General features: G+C 38.5%; 5 protein-coding genes across 7 annotated transcripts in view; 1 reads left to right on the forward strand and 4 right to left on the reverse strand.

The window, feature by feature from the left end:
* Nucleotides 1-1,238, reverse strand: part of LOC145906131 (uncharacterized) — a 34,476-nt gene extending 33,238 nt beyond the window's left edge. For both annotated transcript variants that reach the window (XM_082993541.1, XM_082993542.1), the window contains exon 1: nt 1,065-1,238. In XM_082993541.1, coding sequence (XP_082849667.1) covers nt 1,065-1,211 — 147 coding nt within the window. In that variant the 5' untranslated portion in view covers nt 1,212-1,238. The remainder of the gene's footprint in view (nt 1-1,064) is intronic.
* Nucleotides 1-18,921, reverse strand: part of LOC145906848 (coagulation factor XIII B chain-like) — an 81,219-nt gene that overhangs the window by 46,992 nt on the left and 15,306 nt on the right. The gene's annotated exons all lie outside the window — the stretch shown is intronic.
* LOC145906133 (uncharacterized) lies at nt 3,291-5,457 on the reverse strand. The gene is made up of 4 exons (XM_082993543.1): nt 5,296-5,457; nt 4,571-4,723; nt 3,992-4,116; nt 3,291-3,550 (listed from the first exon to the last, which is right to left on the reverse strand). Exons 1-4 carry the CDS (start codon nt 5,440-5,442, stop codon nt 3,322-3,324), a joined length of 654 nt encoding a protein of 217 aa, XP_082849669.1. The 5' UTR covers nt 5,443-5,457; the 3' UTR covers nt 3,291-3,321.
* On the forward strand, nt 7,223-10,114 carry LOC145906144 (uncharacterized). The gene is made up of 4 exons (XM_082993553.1): nt 7,223-7,387; nt 8,723-8,875; nt 9,312-9,436; nt 9,820-10,114. Exons 1-4 carry the CDS (start codon nt 7,241-7,243, stop codon nt 10,046-10,048), a joined length of 654 nt encoding a protein of 217 aa, XP_082849679.1. The 5' UTR covers nt 7,223-7,240; the 3' UTR covers nt 10,049-10,114.
* On the reverse strand, nt 13,981-16,319 carry LOC145906337 (uncharacterized). Its single transcript, XM_082993756.1, has 4 exons — nt 16,173-16,319; nt 15,132-15,284; nt 14,680-14,804; nt 13,981-14,212 (listed from the first exon to the last, which is right to left on the reverse strand). The coding sequence occupies exons 1-4, from the start codon at nt 16,317-16,319 to the stop codon at nt 13,981-13,983; spliced, it is 657 nt and encodes a 218-aa protein (XP_082849882.1).

Here is an 18,921-nt window from a genome sequence, read left to right on the forward strand (position 1 = left end):
AGGTTTATCTTTCCTCATTTCGAAATTTGTTACTGGAAAGTTGCCGTGGCAACCCCACAAGAGTTTTATTTTGCTGTTTGTACCTTTTCCAACAGCAGTCACTTTTTTCCCATTTTGGACAATATTTGTCCTTACGCCCCATGAGTTACCGACTGAAAATATTGTTTTTGAACAGAGCAGCCAAACAATATATGAGCAATTGAATCAAGTTTTTAACTGACCATTTGGCGAGCAAGATCGTCATTATAGTCACCAAGCTGCACTGATGAAACCTGATAGGTAAAACAGTGGATCTCCAGCTTTCCTCCCGACACACTTTCGCAATTAAAGTTAAGATATAAATCTTTGCGCAGCTTACACAATTCACACATCTACATAAATCTTTCGCGACAACGCGTGGTCAGGTTTGGAACGGAGGTGGCTGTCCATAGGATCCGTTTCAGTCCGTATGAGCATACGCGCGTAAAAAAGTCGTTTGCTTCTACCCTTTGCGATAGCGTTGTTATGCACAGTGGTTAACGTCCGAAACGTCCGTTTTGTCTTTCAATACATGGAAAGCAATCATGAAAATAGGAAACAATTCGTTGTTATAAAATATCCTCTTTTTAAGCTTTATTCTTGTTGGTTTGTAAGTGGAACTGTACGTTACATAAGTTAACCGCAGACTCCCACTGACGTGCGCAATCAAGCGCAACCCTCGTACGATGACGAATTCTGTGCGTATTGCCTTTCAACGGATGGTTTGTGATTAATGTTCCTTTTCCTGTATACTGTCCGTTTTCAGCTCGTTCCATGTACGTTATGCGCCGCGCAAAACGAACTTGATGTTATTACAGCACTAGCCTCTATTAAGGCAAGTGTTTGCTTTCATAAAGTATGTAGGTTGTCACAGTGAATCCAGGACAAAGATTGAATTCCACTGTCACTATCTCATTTAATTTCCTTTTTATGTTTTTGTCACGCTGTTTCCTAATTCCTATGTACGTACTGCGTTAATAAAATAACAACTGGTTGGATTTAGTATTTTACTTCAAGTTCAACATAGGCGAAAGCGTTGTATATACCTTCAAATAGGCTTGGACAAACTTTTCTTTTTCTCGAGGTGACAATCCGACGCATTTCGAAGTTGGTTCTTCATCCAAATACACCAGTAGTATTTTCCGTATATTAACCTCGTCCTTAGCTGTCAACAGTCGGAGACTTATCACCATTTTTATGCTCTAAGTTTCAACCTTCAAATACTAAGCTTTTTGCAAAAATGATAGCGAAGAAGTGAATGCTGGGCAAGTGTGAAACTGTCCGCTTCAGACTTATGTCATATTCCACACATGAGTCTAACACGATTCACCGTATTATCATATTCTGTGTATGTTTCCTCGCCTCATCAAAAAATTGCATTTGCACCTATTTAGAGTGTGACTTATACGCCAACAACACAAGTTCCACTAAAGCTCGCATTGACCAAGTTCATTTCTGTGTGCAACCCAAACTTATAGTTACAGCACTCATGCGTGACAGTAACGCTCCGGTGATCAAGCAGTGAAATGCAATATTGAGTGCGGTTCGAGCAGTGAAGAGAAAATTATATTTTCTGTGCAAACTTTGCCAGCTTCATGTAATGATAGGTGTAATGTAGTAGGGGACTATTTAATTTTCATGTGATGAAATACATTACATTTAATCAAAATCCATAGCCTACATTTAAAACACCAAAACCTATGTTAATTGCTCATCGTTTGAAGTCCTTGGTTCATTTGACCCAAGTTAGCTCTGCGCTTGCAAAATGCCCGCAAAATTATACTACAAAATGTGTTATTTCACACAAAATAAACCGAAATAGCAAGTAGACTTGGTTATATTCTGGAGACTTGGCGATGGGCCAATCATACGTAAACGATACCAAAGTCTTAAAACGACTTGCAAAGGCACGGTTTATATAAATACCCACGAGGAGACGATAAAAGTAGTTTCTGATTCTTTCACCTTCTGATGACAATTAAGGACTCAACTAACTTTACTGTATGGTTCTTCCCAAACCACCAAACACAACCCTAGAACCTCAATTATGATCCCTACCCTAACGGTGTCTTCCTAATTTGGAAAAAGCCCTGGGCCATGCAACAACGGCTCACAGCGAAGGTACCTCACACTGGCTTCGCTCAATGAGCGTCTGGTTGATAAAAACGTGAACCAATCAGCGAACGGCACGTAAATCAATGGCGCGTTACAGAAAGTGGCAAACATAGAAAAAGACTGCAGTGTGGAAATAAATATGAAGGGAATTTGATCAAACGTGAGTGCAGGAAAGCAAAGTAAGTAAATGAATGGTGCTGTGCGTTGTGTGCAAATGTAATAAAGAGTGCTTTAAATAAACAAGATAGATAATAAAGAAGAGCATAAAAAAAATATTAGTGCAATTTTTCGTTTTCGCCACATTCTCCCCAACTGAAAGACAGTCCCACTCCGTTGGGACTATATTGTCAAAGTAGTAATTGGAATCTCTGTGAGCTGGGGTCTCGGCCGTCGTTGCCAGCAACAAAAAAATAATCACTTTAATCTTTTTCCGGGAGTAGACAAAACGACAATCTTTCAATAAAAACTAAGTGGCGTGATAAATAAACCAATAACTGCTCCCTGTGATCTCGTTGAGTCGTCTTTTTTAAAGGATATGCGTAGCATTACCAATTATAAATGCCTCGTCTCACCAGAAAAATATCATGTCGCAGTAACAGTTTTATTACTTGTTGCCCTGTTCCTTGTTTTAATGCAAAACTGCTATGAGTTAGTTTCGCAATGCTTCCCATTCCAGCATATAGCTCGTTGACAGTTCCTGCATGACTACGTTAGCGCTTTCTGTGACGTAACGCAACAAATATGTCGCTTTCACACGATCGCTTTCGCCGGGGTCCGCTTTAAGCTACTTTTGTTGTCAAAATTTGTTAAAAGTGATGATCATGAAATTGATTGCTGGAAAATTGCTTGAGCACATGGGCTGTTTATTATGCCCCCATATATAGACTAGATATTTTCCACAAAACCTTTTATACCATTAAAAACTATTAGTTGCAATATCTTTTTTACCGAAAAGTTTCGACAAAATGTTTTCTTTGACGCAAACTGAAAAGAAAATGCCCGTGACGTAAGTGACAACAAATATATCATTCTCTTGTAAATACCCTATTTCCTTTACTCATCAAATCCAATTTCACCGTTTCTAGTTGCTTTATTATTGTAGTTATTGTGCGACAGCAAATCTTACCTTGGAACGATACATTTTGTTTTGGGGGTCAATAGGTCGTCGCAACAACATACGTTGGTCCATTATAGTTTGTGCTTCACTGGTAGTTGTTTATACCAGACAACAGCGCTGGTGTGTGACATTTCAATATTCTTGAAAATTCGTTCACCGCTCACTGGATCTTCATAATCCTTGTACAATACCTCGCTGTAAAACTTAAACCCGCACTTTTTTGCCAATGATCTTAATTTGTAAGTGTTTGTAACTACCACCAACATCGTGCAATTGTCTTCAATGGCCCTTTCTTCGATTCTGTGAAAAAAAGATTTTATTGACCATTGTAAAACGTGTAATGGGTTGTAACAGAAACATGGTACGGTGTGCGTATGCGAAGTTGAAGCAGGAAAACCGAAATACGGATAAGGAGATGTTAGAAGAGCAACTTTTATCTGGAATCGGCAAAGACCCAGAAAAATAATTATGTATTTTCTCAGAGTTTCAGTGAAGGAAATGATCACAAATCCTTTGTAACCTAATTCCAAATTCGTCAATATTAGGCGAAGGTTCACCGAATTCTAACTAAACGGGGGTTCCTGTATTCCTTATTTCAAAAATACATTTTACGCCAAATTTTTGTGTTTAGACTTGTAAACGAAAATACATCGTTATTAGCTTTAAGCTTTCAAAACCAACCAAGACTATGTAGTTTGCAAAAAACATCGAAGAACAAACATTAAGTTATTAGCAAAATACCTTTCTGTTAATACGGTGGCGAATCCCGACCTCTGATACTGAGGAAGAACAATGCAAGTTTCCAAAAGACGGTATCGTTGATTCTGAACTATTTGTGGCACTTCTTTCTCCATAAATTCATCAAACTGTGCATTTTTGTGATATATAAAAGTTGATTCAGTTCAGTATTGGTTAAATAAATTTGTTTGAAGTAGTCGGACAGGTTGGAAACACTAAGTTTATCTCTTGCAGTAGAAATAAGTTACAATGCGAATCTTGTTGCGAGATCATGATCAACTTGGACTGGAAGAGTTTAACAAATACTTTTTGTTTTATTCTATTTTATTAAACCACGAAATTGTGTTTTTTAACGTATACTCATAGCAGTGTTTTGCTTTTTTTGGATTTTCCGTTTTTAAATCGAAGAAAGCAATCCTCATTTTGAAAACACAACATACCCAAGGGGGCCCGTCAAAAAACAGGCAGGGGAACAAACTTTTTTTAATGTAACTTTGGAATCTCTGTGAGCTGGGGTCTCGGCCGTCGTTGCCAGCAACAACAAAATAATCACTATAATCTACAAAGAGTGTTTAACTTTACTGTGGCCAATTTATTCAGTACTGGAGTACTTTCATCCAATCCAAGGTCGCCGTGAACTATGAATTTCGTTCCGTCAGAAACAAAACCACACGCACACAGCTCATCCGATTCTGTCTCGAATATACCCCATGATAAACCTTGTGGAACGACTTTCTGCAAAAAAGGAGTACTGGCAAACGGTAAATTATTTCTTCTTTTAACACATGGAAAGCAATCATGCAAATAGGAAACATTTGGTTGCTATCAAATATACTCTTTTAAATCTTTACACTGGTTGGTTTGTAAGTGGAGCAGCACATGTTTGTAGCAGTTGGCTGCAGACTCTTATTTATCGTACGTAACCAAGCGCAACTCTCGTACGGTGACGAATTCTGTGCGTATTGCCTTTCAACGGATGGTTTGGGATTAATGTTCCCTTTCCTGTATATATACTGTCCGTTTTCAGCTCGTTCCATGTACGTTATGCGCCGCGCAAAACGAACTTGATGTTATTACAGCACTAGCCTCTATTAAGTCAAGTGCTTGCTTTTATAAAGTATGTAGGATGTCACAGTGAATCCAGGACAAAGATTGAATTCCACTGTCACTATCTCATTTAATTTCCTTTTTATGTTTTTGTCACGCTGTTTCCTAATTCCTATGTACGTAGTGCGTTAATAAAATAACAACTGGTTGGATTTAGTATTTTACTTCAAGTTCAACATAGGCGAAAGCGTTGTATATACCTTCAAATAGGCTTGGACAAACTTTTCTTTTTCTCGAGGTGACAATCCGACGCATTTCGAAGTTGGTTCTTCATCCAAATACACCAGTAGTATTTTCCGTATATTTGCCTCGTCCTTAGCCGTCAACAGTCGGAGACTTATCACCATTTTTATGCTCTAAGTTTCAACATTCAAATACTAAGCTTTTTGCAAAAATGATAGCGAAGAAGTGAATGCTGGGCAAGTGTGAAACTGTCCGCTTCAGACTTATGTCATATTCCACACATGAGTCTAACACGATTCACCGTATTATCATATTCTGTGTATGTTTCCTCGCCTCATCAAAAAATTGGCATTTGCACCTATTTAGAGTGTGACTTATACGCCAACAACACAAGTTCCACTAAAGCTCGCATTGGCCAAGTTTATTTCTGTGTGCAACCCAAACTTCTAGTTACAGCACTCATGCGTGACAATAACGCTCCGGTGAACAAGCAGTGAAATGCAATAATACGTGCGGTTCCAGCAGTGACGAGAAAATTATATTTTTTTTGCAAACTTTGCCAGCTTCATGTAATGATAGGTGTAATGTAGTAGGGGACTATTTAATTTTCATGTGATGAAATACATTACATTTAATCAAAATCCATAGCCTACATCTAAAACATCAAAGCCTATGTTAATTGTATATCGTTTGAAGTCCTTGGTTCATTTGACCCAAGTTAGCTCTGCGAACTGAAATAGCAAGTAGGCTTGGTTATATTCAAGAGATTTGGCGACGGGACAATCATGCGTATACGATACCAAAGTGTAACAAAAAGTTTAAAAGCAGAAGCACGATATACATAAAAACACAAGAGCAAACGATGAATTGTAGTATCCGATTATTTCACCTTTTAATAATACGACACAAATAACCCTAATGCATGGTTCTGCCCTCACCACAAAACACAACACTAGAACCTCAATTATGATCCCTACCCTAACGCTATCCCCTAATTGGGAAAAGGTCCTGGACCCTGTAATAACGACTTACTACTAAGCGAAAGTACCTCAAACTGCTTTCACTAAATGGGCGTCTTGTTAATAAAACCGTGAACCAATCAGCGAACGACACGCGAATCAATGGCACGTTGCAGGGAGTGCATAACATAGAAAAAGACTTGCAGAGCGGAAATAAATACGAAGAGGAAATTGATAAAAGGTGCAGTAGTGCAGGAAACCGATGTAAGCAAATGAATGGTGCGTTGTGTTGTGCGCATATTAATAAAGTTTGTCTTAAATAAACAAAACAAAAAAGTATTAGTGCAATTTGACGTTTTCGCCACATTCCCCCTTACCCAAAGACTGTCCCACGCCACTAGGACTACGTTTCCTATTTTGATAAGAAAAACGCCTTCCAGCGTTCTCGCCCTGTTTGCATGCCGAATTTCAGACGACTCGTGGACTGTGTGGTTGGCGGTTCACCAGAGCATCACCAAGTTTAATTCGCTTAATGTAACTTGCTATTTCGGTTCATTTGAAAAAAAGATGGCACATTATATGGTAAAGTTATGCGGAGCCCTTTGCATATGAGCCAAGGACTATTTATTTTGATTAAATGTAATGTAATTTCGCCTATATTTGTATCAAGTTACAGAAATAAATAATTTGCACTTTACTGCTCGAACCGTAACTAAGAGCAAGTCAATATTTGTTCACAGGCGCGTTGCGGTCACGCGAGAGTGCTGTAACTAGCAATTTGGGTTGCACACAGAAATGAACTTGGTCAATGCGAGCTGGGTATTTTCTAATGTTGCGAGAAATCTCACGCGGAATATAATAATGCGGAGAATCGTGTTAGACACATGTGTGGAATATGATATAAGTCTGAAGCAGTTAGTTTTACACTTACCCAGCATTTACTTGTTCGTTAACATTTTTGCGAAATGCTTTGTATTTGAAGGTTGAAACTTAGAACAGAAAAATGGTGTTAAGTCTCCGACTGTTGACGGCTAAGGACGAGGTTAATATACGGAAAATACTACTGGTGTATTTGGAGACGGAACCAACTTCAAAATGCGTCGGATTGTCACCTCGAGAAAAAGAAAAGTTTGTTCAAGCCTACTTGAAGGTACAAATATCGCTTGCACCTATGTTGAACTTGAAGTCAAATACCAAATCAAACCGGTTGTTATTTTATTAACGCAATACGTACATAGGAATTAGCGTGTTGAAAAAGGTAATTAAATGAAATATTAACAGTACAATTTAATCTATCTTTGATTCGTTGTTAGATTAAAGATACTGTATAGAAGCCAGCACTTGCGTTAATAGAGGCTAGTGCTGTAATAACATCAAGTTCATATATGTGTGTGGCGCTTTAACGTACATTAAACGCAACAGAAAACGGATAATATACAGGTAAAGGTACAGTAATTCAGAACCATCCGTTAAAAGACACTACACACATAATTTGTCATGGTACGATGTTCCGCTTGATTGCGCACGTCAGTGGGAGTCTGCGGCTAACTTATGTAACGCACAGCACACAGAATTTGTCATGGTACGATGTTCCGCTTGATTGCGCACGTCATTGGCAGTCTGCGGTTAACTTATGTAACGCACAGCTCCACTTACAAACCAACTAGAGTAAATATTAAACAGAGGATATTTTTTAACAACGAATTGTTTCCTATTTTCATGATTGCTTTCCATGTATTGAAAGACAAAACGGACGTTTCGGACGTTAACCACTGTGCATAACAACGCCATCGCAAAGGGTCGAAACAAACAACTTTTTTACGCGCGTATGCTCATACGGACTGAAACCGATCCTATGGACAGCCACCTTCGTTCCAAACCCGACCACGCGTTGTCGCGAAAGATTTATTTAGATGTGTGAATTTTGTAAGCTGCGCAAAGACTTGTATCTTAACTTCAATTGCGAAAGTGTGTCTGGAGGAAAGCTGGAGATCCACTGTTTCACCTATCATGTTTCATCAGTGCAGCTTGGTGACTATAATGATGATCTTGCTCGCCAAACGGTCAGTCAAAAACTTGATTCAATTGCTCATATATTGTTTGGCTGCTCTGTTCAAAAACAATATTTTCAGTCGGTAACTCATGGGGCGTAAGGACAAATATTGTCCAAAATGGGAAAAAAAGTGACTGCTGTTTTAAAAGGTACAAACAGCAAAATAAAACTCTTTTGGGGTTGCCACGGCAACTTTCCAGTGACATATTTCGATATGAGAAAAGCTAAACCTCAATTCGCGTATAAGCCCACTTTAATGATTCCGTTTTCTGCAAAATTCACATAAATATATTGCGACATATTTTCATATTTTTTAACAACAAACCGAACTTAATTTTTAACATCAAACCGAACTAATTTGATTTGATGATATGAATACTGATATTAATATTGCCGTTTACAAGTACTGCTTTTTTTACTCCTTTTTTGCAGAAAGTTGTTCCACAAGGTTTATCATGGGGTATATTCGAGACCGAATCGGATGAGCTGTGTGCATGTGGTTTTGTTTCAGATGGGATGAAAATCGTAGTCCCTGACGACCTTGGATTGGATGAAAGTACTCCAGCACTGAATAAATTAGCCAGGGTAAAGTTAAACCCTCTATATCGAAGATTACATCGTGGTAAAGATGTTTACCATTAGGACTGACGCAAGAATGTCTTTGGGGATTGCGTTCTTCGGCGTACAGGGAGTTGGGGGCATGGGAGGGCATTTTGCTCCTCCTCAACTGCAAAATAAAAAAGTAACGCATTGTTTTCAGGGCGGGATGTTGGAAACACAATAGAAAACACAAAAAAGTATTTTTTGCATCCTTGATTTTGTTTCTGTTGACGCTCATGCATATGTTCTGCTTTTGGAAGAATTTTTTCATTTAGAAAAACACAGCAACAAAACAACTTGTGTGTGTTTATAATCGTATTTTTTGCAAGGGAGGTTCTTGTTTCCAACCTTTGCAACCACTTCAAACAAATTTAATTGACCAATACTGAACTGAGTTATCTAATATATGACAAATACACAGTTTGATGAGTTTATGGAGAAAGAAGTGCCACAAATTGTTCAGAATCAACGATACCGTCTTTTGGAAACTTGCATTGTTCTTCCCCAGTATCAGAGATTGGGATTTGCCACCGCATTCGAGGAGAGGTATATTTCTCATAACTTACCGTTCGCTGGGTAATGATGATTTTTTGTAAATTTAATGTTTGTAAGCTTAGTGGGGTTAAGGCTAAAAGCTGTGAACAATGTCCGCTCGTTTACCACCGTAAAATCAAACTATTTGGATAAAAGACGATCGGTCAAATATAGATTTTCAAAATAGATTCAACCTCGGTTAATTTGAATTTAATATATTCAGCAATTCTAAATTGCGCTGCAAGAAATTTGTAAACTTTCTTTCGAACGATTTATCCGTCATGCTGACGCCCTCGTGGATATTATGGTTTTGGAAAAAGTTACAGCCGTGTTCTTCCTATCCTCTCATTGCCTCATTAGGTTTTACATTAAGCAATAATAAACCGTTATTACAGAATCGAAGAAATGGCTATTGAAGACAATTGCACGATGTTGGTGCTGGTTGCAAACACTGACAAATCAAGACCAGCAACAAAAAAATGGGGTTTCAACATTTACAACGAGGTTTTGTACAAGGATTATGAAGATCCAGTGAGCGGTGAACGAATATTCAAGAATATTGCAACTTGGCGCACTGGCGCTGTTCTCGGTTATAAACAACTACCAGTGAAGCACAAATTATAACAGATCTACGTGGATTGTCGACCACCAATTGATCTTCAAAACAAAATGCACCGCTCCATGTTAAAATTTGCAATAAAGGAACTAGAAAATTGTGAAACGATTGAGTGGGATTTGATGTATAAAAGGAAATAAGAAATTTACTGGAGAATGAATTATTTGTGGTCACTTGTAACTATTATTTTTCAAAGGGATCAATTGGCTGCCGTTGCAATTAGTACACAGCAAGGTTTAGTAATAGCAAAAATGCTTGTGCAACCAAGAATCTCAATGCCGCTAGAGTTCAGGTTTACGATGTGATAATATGAAGTGAGACAGAATGAATCGTTGCGAACTGCATTCCTGGTATATATTATTGTTATTGACATTCATAGTGCAGCCCTGGAGTTGCTTCGCAAGTTTTAATTTGGCCCATGGAGAAATTTGATTTGAAACCCCTGGCATTCTTGTTTTCATTCCCGTGTCATCGACCACAAGGTTTTCGTTCACTTAAAACAACCAATATCACACACGTAAATGCAAAAGAATAACGAATTGTAAACGGAAGTTGTATGCGAGAGCCTGAAACAGGCATACTCATTGTGGTTTACGAATGATTTTGGTTTTATAGGAACGCTGTACTTACCTCGTCTATCAATCATGTTTGTTAATCAGCCAATTATGGTTACGTGGGCACAAAATAACGTCACATTTAAAAATGCCAAGACAACAATTGACAAACATAATATATTTTGTTACTGTTATCATCCTATGCTCATTTACGCCTCAAGTGGCTTGCTTTGAGTGTGATTGACATAAAAGTCATCGAAGACAGACTTGACAGTTTAATATACGCTATTAACAAAATGACTGCAATATCACAATGGTAAATATAACACTTTCCGCTTACGTTTAAATAAATGGTAGCCTGTTGTCATTTTACATTTCAGAACATATCAAGTATTCGTGACGCAAACTACAATGGTTATTCCACGCAACAGGGACCAGACGAAGTTTCACTGCAACCATCGGCGAGTGAAAGATGTTGGTCACCTTCGTGTCCGTATCGCTGTTGCCTTGGAAATCCTGAAGTGTTTAATAAAACAAGTGTTTTCAGACAGTACCAGCTTAAAGACAAAACTCAATAAAACTAGAAAACTGTAATATCAGTTAGAACTATAGTGATTAATCAACAGCTTTCGAAGAATCCTACCTCAGCTTTGCTCCCTGAAAAATCCGTCACTGTTATCCAGTCACTGTCGAAAGGACCCATAACTTAATCTGGTACTGTGTAACCCATTCACCTGTAGTAGAACCGTTGTTTCCCTGCGTTATGACGCCAGTTACTTTAGTCGCTCTGTCCAAATCCACTTGAATCCATTGTATGATGGCTTCTAAGTTGTTATAACATGGTCAAAGATACAGTTAACCTTTCTCCCCATTTACATACTGGTTTTAATAGCCCATGCCCCGCCATGTAAGCCTGGTCTATTGGGTGTGCTCAGTCTTCCGAAACCAAAGGCCATCAACCTATCCTCGAAAAAACATGGCATTATGTACTAGTCAAAGCAAATCAGCAGTTAGTAACAGCGGTCCCGTCAAACATGCAAGGAAGTAACTTGGCTTAACTGCTGAGATATAAACGATACATGTGTTATATAATGCGCAACTGTATGTATGTCATCATTCATGGGCTTCCTCTAAAGTGAATTTCCTTTGCAATTGGTTTGAATTATGGCAGAATGACAATAACGATCACAAGTCCATTTATCATTTGCCTCAGGAAGAAGCAAAAGAGTGCTGTTTTCTTCATGGGACATCTCACCAACCCGGACATGTTTATAGATCTATTATCCTAGGTGAAGCATGTCGTTTGCGTCGCCTGGATGAAAAACATGACCACTACCTACAAAGCCTGGATAGACTTCAAGCTAAGTGTAGAAAATCGGGCTTCTCAAAGAACGCAATTACTGCAAATATTGCAGAGGCACGAACTTGGACACAACGCTTTCGCAATGCCAACACAAAGGGCAAAGTCTCAATGATTGCTTGGGGTACCGCCTTTCTCAAGTGCTTAAACTAACACAAAAAAAGAAACAATTGAAAAACCATGCAAGAAGTATTTACAATTGACCGCCGTCTTTGGGAAATATTCTGACCAATTACCTGCAACTGCAATTGTAAATAGACTGCAGCAGTCCCGCGGGCAGTTACGCTTGTAGATGGTGCGCAATGTGCGGACACCATCATGGTAACCATGAATCTATGGTTGTTGAATGGAAAACAATGACGACGAAAACAGGTAAAGAATACAAATTAACGCAACATTTAACCTGTGCAAGTTATGACATTTACGTTGCAACACCTGTAATGAACAGCACGTTGGTCAGATTAAAAATAGATTTCCAAAACGATGGACATGTAACACCCACTATTACAAACCATGAACATTTTGACGCAATGCCTTATTGGCAACATTGCACGAGTATTGCACATCCTATCGCATGATGCATTGCACATTTTGCAGTTACCGACTTGTTGTTGTGTATGCATAGCCCCAAAGATGCCCTGAATAATCTTATCTGTATTTCTTCGCTAACGTGTATGAAATAATATCCTGTTTGCATTCAAGATCCGTATGAAACTAACCAATTTTATGTGACCCAGATAAATTAAAACTGGCATTATGTCCTAGGCAAAGCAAATCAGCAGTGGGTAAGAGCGGTCCCGTCAAAAAAAACCTTACAAGGATGTAACTTGGCTTAACTGCTGAGATATAAACGATACAGATCTTGTAATGCGTAACTGTATGTATGTCATCCTTTATGAGCTTTCTCTAAAGTGAATTTTCTTTGCAATTGGTTTGAATTATGGCAGAATGACAATAACGATCACAAGTCTATTTATTATTTGCCTCAGGAAGAGCGCTGTTTTCTTCATGGGATATCTTACCAACCCGGACATGTTTATAGATCTATTATCCTAGGTGAAGCATGTCGTTTGCGTCGCCTGAATAAAAAACATGGGCGAATGACGTGAACACAAGTCGGGCTTCTCGAATTTTCTACAAGTCTATTCAGGCTTTGCAGGTAAGTGGCCATGGCCAAGTGTAGAAAATCGGGTTTCTCGAAGAACGCAATTGATGCAAATATTGCAGAGGCACGAACTTGGACACAACGCTTTCGTAATCCCACCGAAAAGGATAAAGTCTGAAATGATTGCTTGGGGCACCGCCTTTCTCAAGTGCTTAAACTAACACATAAAAAGAAACAATTTAAAAACCAAGCAAGAATTATTTACAAACCCCCGCCATCTTTGGGAAATATTCTGACCAATTGCCGGCAACTGGCATTGCAAACAGACCGCTGCAGTCCCGCGGGCAGTTACTCTTGCAGATGGTGCGCAATGTGCGGACACCATGGTAACCATAAATCTACGGTTGTTGCATGGAAAACATTGACGACGAAAACAGGTAAAGAATACAAATTAACGCAACATCTAACTTGTGCAAGTTATAGCATTTACTTTGCAACACCTGTAATGAAAAGTACGTTGGTCATACAAAATAGAAAAATTTAGTCTGGTTTGGATTTTCCAAAACCCTTCCCATGGCATGATCACTGCAGATTTGGGATAAAGGCTAATAATTGGTGAAAAGTTCTTCTTTACAGTACCTTTGAACCAACCTTTGTACTTCCTAAATTCTTACAATTTGAATTGCAGCAACCACATATGAGGAATGACTTGTTCTTAAGTCAACTTTTAAACGGTAATCTGCTGTTCTTTTATGGATATGACAATAATAAAAGAAATAAAAGACAAACTCATTTCCATTTCCGGGGGATTCTGTTGCTGTTTTCCCTTCATAATTTGTACGACAGCAATGTTTAACACAGAACGGTATTTTTTTTTGTATTGGGGTCGATACGTGGTCGCAACAATACATTGTTGATCTGTTATAGTTTGTGCTTCACTGGTAGTTGTTTATAACAGACAACAGCGCTGATGTACGAAGCTGCAATATTCTGGAAAATTCGTTCACCGCTCACTGGATCTTCATAATCCTTGTACGTAACCTCACTGTAAAAGTTAAACCCGCACATTTCGTGAAGGTTCAGCATAGTCTCGCCAGTGGTTGCAACCAGCACCAACATAGTGCAATTGTCTTCAATGGCCATTTCCTCGATTCTGTAAAAACATGTTATTATTGTCTCAAGTAAAACCTAATGACCCAACGAGACGATGGCAAAATTAAATCCATAAATAAACCAAAACCAACGTGTTAACATTTGGATGACAGGAAATGATGGAATGTGACCCGACTAAAAAATAATATAAGGCCTGTATTTCATCTAAATAGATAAAATGGATGCGCGAGTGCCCAAAAAATGCACTGGGTCAGATTTGGACAAATCGATCAAATGTGCGTATGGGACAGACCCTGCACACAATTAGTTTTTTTCTGTAAAAATTTGGACCAACAATTTTTTTAGTAAACCAATATGGTAAACCGGTTTTAGGGATCTTTTAACAAGTTTCTAACAAGACTGACATCTACAGATAGGTTTTTGGTAATTGTTTTCTGAAATACAACTTAGACATCAAGCTTTTAGTTTACAGTAAAACATGAATCGAACGGTAAGTTATGGGAATACCTTTCTGTTAATACGGTGGCAAATCCCATATTCTGGTACTGGGGAAGAACCATGCAAGTTTCCAAGAGGCGGAATCGTTGATTCTGAACTATTTGTGGCACTTCTTTCTCCACAAATTCATCAAACTGTGCAGTTTTGACATAAACAAGTTATTCAGTTCAGTATTTGTTAATTAAATTTGTTTAGAGTGGTTGTACAAATTGGAACAAGAATTTCTTTTGTCTCCAAATACGAATCTAGTTGTGAGATCACGTAGAATTTTGACTGACGGAGTTGGCTATAGTTCAATTTTATTTATGGCATTTAGTTAAAACACAAAATTGAATTGTCGCTATAATCATTGCCTAGCTTTTATTCTACAAGAACACAAGCCCCAAAGAATTTCTTGCGTTAGTTTTGGTAGTAAACATCCTTACCACGATGTTTGATATGGAGGGAGTGTTTAACTTTACCGTGGCCAATTTATTCAGTGCAGGAGTACTTTCATCCAATCCAAGGTCGTCGGGAACTATGATTTCTACCCCGTCAGAAACAAAAACACACGCACACAGCTCATCCGATTCTGTCTCGAATATACCCCATGATAAACCTTGTGGAACGACTTTCTGTAAAAGAAGGAGGAACACATTTATAAATTCTCCAATTTTGAAATTTCGGAAATACTGTGTCAGTGCATGTCATTAAGCAATCGCTGATGCACGAATTTCAATACTGCAGTCAATGCAGTTAAGTTTGGGTGTAAACCTGTTTGTTTGTACTATCAACAACATTGGTCATTTATCCCTTTGGTGTCATTGGTGCGATGACGAATTCTGTGTACAGCACTTTTTAACATACGAATATTCGTCGGTCCGTTTTTGGGTGCGTTTACAGACGTGGAGGTGATTTATTCTGACTTGCAAACATTATGGTAATTATTCTCATACGAATAAATTAATCTTTTGAAATGCAGTAATGCTTCATGCAATGGCATGATTGGATGGATCGCCCTACTGTTTTTCCTGACAGAGCGAGACATTACTAAAGATTCGATCCTCTACGTAAAGATCCCCGACGTGTATAAAAGTTGCCTGAGAAGTTGTGCGCACCAGTGTACCTTGGCCACAATATATCCCGTGAAGCTAATAAGCTCCTGTAGCTCAGTTGGTAGAGCGTAAGGCCCGGTTAGCCCTGGGTCGTGAGTTCAAACCTTGCTGGGAGATTGATTTTTGAAATTTCGCTTTGACTTTTTAGGTAAAAATGGCTGATACAGCTAGGCTGCCATGCCTGTAAACCTAATGATCTCGATACGATATAGCTGTAGTCGCCAAGTAAGGACCTGCGCAATGGGGCGATCCTGCCAATCGTGCCATTGCATGAAACACTACTGTGTTGTCTTACCAAACCTATTCATTGATCATGCACAAAAACTTCGTGCGCATATCTGTGAATGTTAACTGGTTGGATTTAATATTCTACTTTGCTTTCAAAATAAGCACCTGTAATGTATATACCTTCAAGTAGGCTTTAATAAACTTTCCTTTTTCTCGAGGTGACAATCCGACGCATTTTGAAGTTGGTTCTACCTCCAAATACACCAGTAGTATTTTACATATATTTGTCTCGTCCTTCGCCGTCAACAGTCGGAGGGTTTTAACCATTTTTTGGTCCTAAGTTTTACCTTTGGGAAATATAAAACATTTCGAAAAAACGTTAACAAACAAATGACTGCTGAAAAATAGCCGAGAATCTGATCGTATTTATTTCTAGACATTGAATTAATTTTCCGTTGTTATTAGCTGTAACGGCTTTCTTGGCTTCTAAGTTCAAACACACGCGAGAGATGTTGTCTTACAAGCGTTTACGTCTCAGTGAACTGGCGACTGCAGAGCAAGTGGAAGACTAAATGCTCAGGACTATATCACGATTCATGCATGAGGCTAAACACTGTTCTTCGCCTTATTACATTACGAGTTCCGAGTTACTTGCTGCACCTGGTCACGCCTCAATGACTCGCTTCCTTGTAACGGCCCCGCGATTCGTGAAACGTGCCACAAGCTCACCAGGGTGGCTATCCACGTTATTATTACTTTTGTGCGGTATGTTACACACGAATACTATAAATGTATGTGTGCTGGACAAACTTTTTGTTCTATTGTTTTCATACGAAGAACTAACACAATTGTAACGTAGGTACACGTGGTTAAAATGTATTTTCGGCGACATTGATGTACAATTTTCCAATCCAAAAAATTCGATGTGTGACTTCCCGTAAGGTCGCAACCTAGAGTTTGCGAAGTCCTGCTTTAGAGCATGTTAAATATTAACCGATATTTTTGGGTCAGAAACGCGAAGGTATTTTGATTTCATTTAGTTTTGCACGACGGAATGCACCCAAACTAGCTTCAAGTATATACATTGAACACTCTAATGTTCGAAGGTATTTGGCGATAAAATAAAACAATAAAAAACAACAAAACAAGAGGTTTCATAACGTGCCAACCTTAAATACGACTTCAATACCTGGTAAAACCTCGAAAGCATGGTATTACTTCTTTCAATACCTCTGACATTGAGGTTCTAAGTTGCCCAAGTGTTTTCGCCGAATTTTGTAACTTGATTCGTTCCGAGACTTTTTTCTGTCCATTGCCATTGCCACTGCAACGTCAGACTGTGTTGAGATTATTTCAGTCAATTGCACGTGCAAGGTCAGACTGTTTGGAGACTTTTTTTGTTCATTGCACGTGCAAGGTCGGACTGTTTTGAGACTTTTTTTGTTCATTGCACGTGCAACGTCAGACTGTTTTGAGACTTTTTTTGTCCATTGCACGTGCAACGTCAGACTGTTTTGGAGTTTATCACGAACGTTGCCAGGGTGACGCACCTAAATCCACCTCCAAATATGGTCTTTCCGCAAATTGATTCTTAGCTTCTTGATGAAAATTCAACTACCTTTTGGAGATTTATTATGTGCACTTGTTTTGCTGGTGATTACTTTTAAATTGGTGTATGAATCACTGGCAATCACTAACAAGGCATTGCAGCCAAGTTAGATAGGGATTAAATACAAATACAAGCGGGTATTTGTGTTAATGTACCTTACACTTGGCGTATGTTGTATATGCTTACATTATTTAATACACTTTTGATATAGTTAACTGTCGTATGATTGCAGCAGTAGTAAGAAGAAGATATATTCACAAGAACATACAAACAAAGTACAAATTACTGTGAACGACACGAAAATGACGTTGCGCTGTATGAAAAAACAAAACGTAATCTCAAGGTTGATGAGTCCCGATTTCTGACGCCAAGTGATCACATCAACGACTATAATGTTGGGTTGTGATTGTGTTGCAGTTGTTTGCAAATGCTCGGTTCAGTATAGGTTCAGCATACCACTTCACTACCTTCCTTTTCCTAATTTTAAACACGAAAAAGACCCTTTTGCGTTCGACAGCCTATAAAAAAATCGTTGTGATCACGTCTCCATGACGCGCTTGCATGGAGAAGCCACATGAATTATGTAAAATGTGCCGCAAGCTCACCAGCGTGGTTACCAACGTTATTGTTACTTTTGTGTTGTATTTTATGTACGACCACTTATATCACTATACTACTGCACCGTAAATGTGCGTGTGTTGCCGTAGGCCTTTTTTATTTTATGATTTTCGTTAGAAAAACAAATACAAAGAAACAAAAAAAGGCAATAAAGGTTTACTTTGGAATTGTGGCCCAGCGTGTGTGTTTGGAGGTTGAAATGTATTTTGTGTGATATTGATGTACGCTTTGTCACCCATATAATTCGCCGCGCGTCCTCCCATAATTTTCACGGCATGCCAACCTTTATCCCCATTAAATATCATTACATATATGCATGTGCGAAAAACCATTTCAATACAATTTTAAATGTTACTGGAACAACTTTGTGTCCACGCTTCTGGTTTTATAAAACATGTTTCGCTTTTTATTAAAGCATCTTCAGTTCTACAAACAAAATAAACAGAAAAGACATAGTTAGACGCAAAAAATGAAAAAACGATAAAACTTGCCGAACGGTAACATTAAAAATTGAATTGATGGTTAACTTGTGTCACGTGAAAGAAATGCTGCTGGTTAGGTAGATTTCATGTAGTAAAACGATTTATTGCTTCTCAATACAGTCATATGACCCAAAGTAACATGAAAGTAAACGATTAAGCTCGGGAATTTCATTTACAGCAAAAGCGCACGCGGTTGTCGCGACAATCTTTAAGTTCTAGG

This window comes from Ascidia mentula, chromosome 6, assembly GCF_947561715.1.
Source record: "Ascidia mentula chromosome 6, kaAscMent1.1, whole genome shotgun sequence".
In the NCBI taxonomy this organism is placed as follows: domain Eukaryota; kingdom Metazoa; phylum Chordata; class Ascidiacea; order Phlebobranchia; family Ascidiidae; genus Ascidia; species Ascidia mentula.

Excerpts from the sequence above, each read along its gene's own strand:
- LOC145906144 (XM_082993553.1), top strand. The coding sequence starts at position 7,241 with ATGGTGTTAAGTCTCCGACTGTTGACGGCTAAGGACGAGGTTAATATA. Across the intron at positions 7,388-8,722 it reads TTGTTCAAGCCTACTTGAAG|AAAGTTGTTCCACAAGGTTT; the intron begins GTACAAATATCG and ends CCTTTTTTGCAG. Across the intron at positions 8,876-9,311 it reads CACTGAATAAATTAGCCAGG|TTTGATGAGTTTATGGAGAA; the intron begins GTAAAGTTAAAC and ends ACAAATACACAG.
- LOC145906337 (XM_082993756.1), bottom strand. The coding sequence starts at position 16,319 with ATGGTTAAAACCCTCCGACTGTTGACGGCGAAGGACGAGACAAATATA. Across the intron at positions 15,285-16,172 it reads TTATTAAAGCCTACTTGAAG|AAAGTCGTTCCACAAGGTTT; the intron begins GTATATACATTA and ends CTTCTTTTACAG. Across the intron at positions 14,213-14,679 it reads GCCACCGTATTAACAGAAAG|AATCGAGGAAATGGCCATTG; the intron begins GTATTCCCATAA and ends ATGTTTTTACAG.
- LOC145906133 (XM_082993543.1), bottom strand. The coding sequence starts at position 5,442 with ATGGTGATAAGTCTCCGACTGTTGACGGCTAAGGACGAGGCAAATATA. Across the intron at positions 4,724-5,295 it reads TTGTCCAAGCCTATTTGAAG|AAAGTCGTTCCACAAGGTTT; the intron begins GTATATACAACG and ends CCTTTTTTGCAG. Across the intron at positions 4,117-4,570 it reads TACTGAATAAATTGGCCACA|TTTGATGAATTTATGGAGAA; the intron begins GTAAAGTTAAAC and ends AAAAATGCACAG.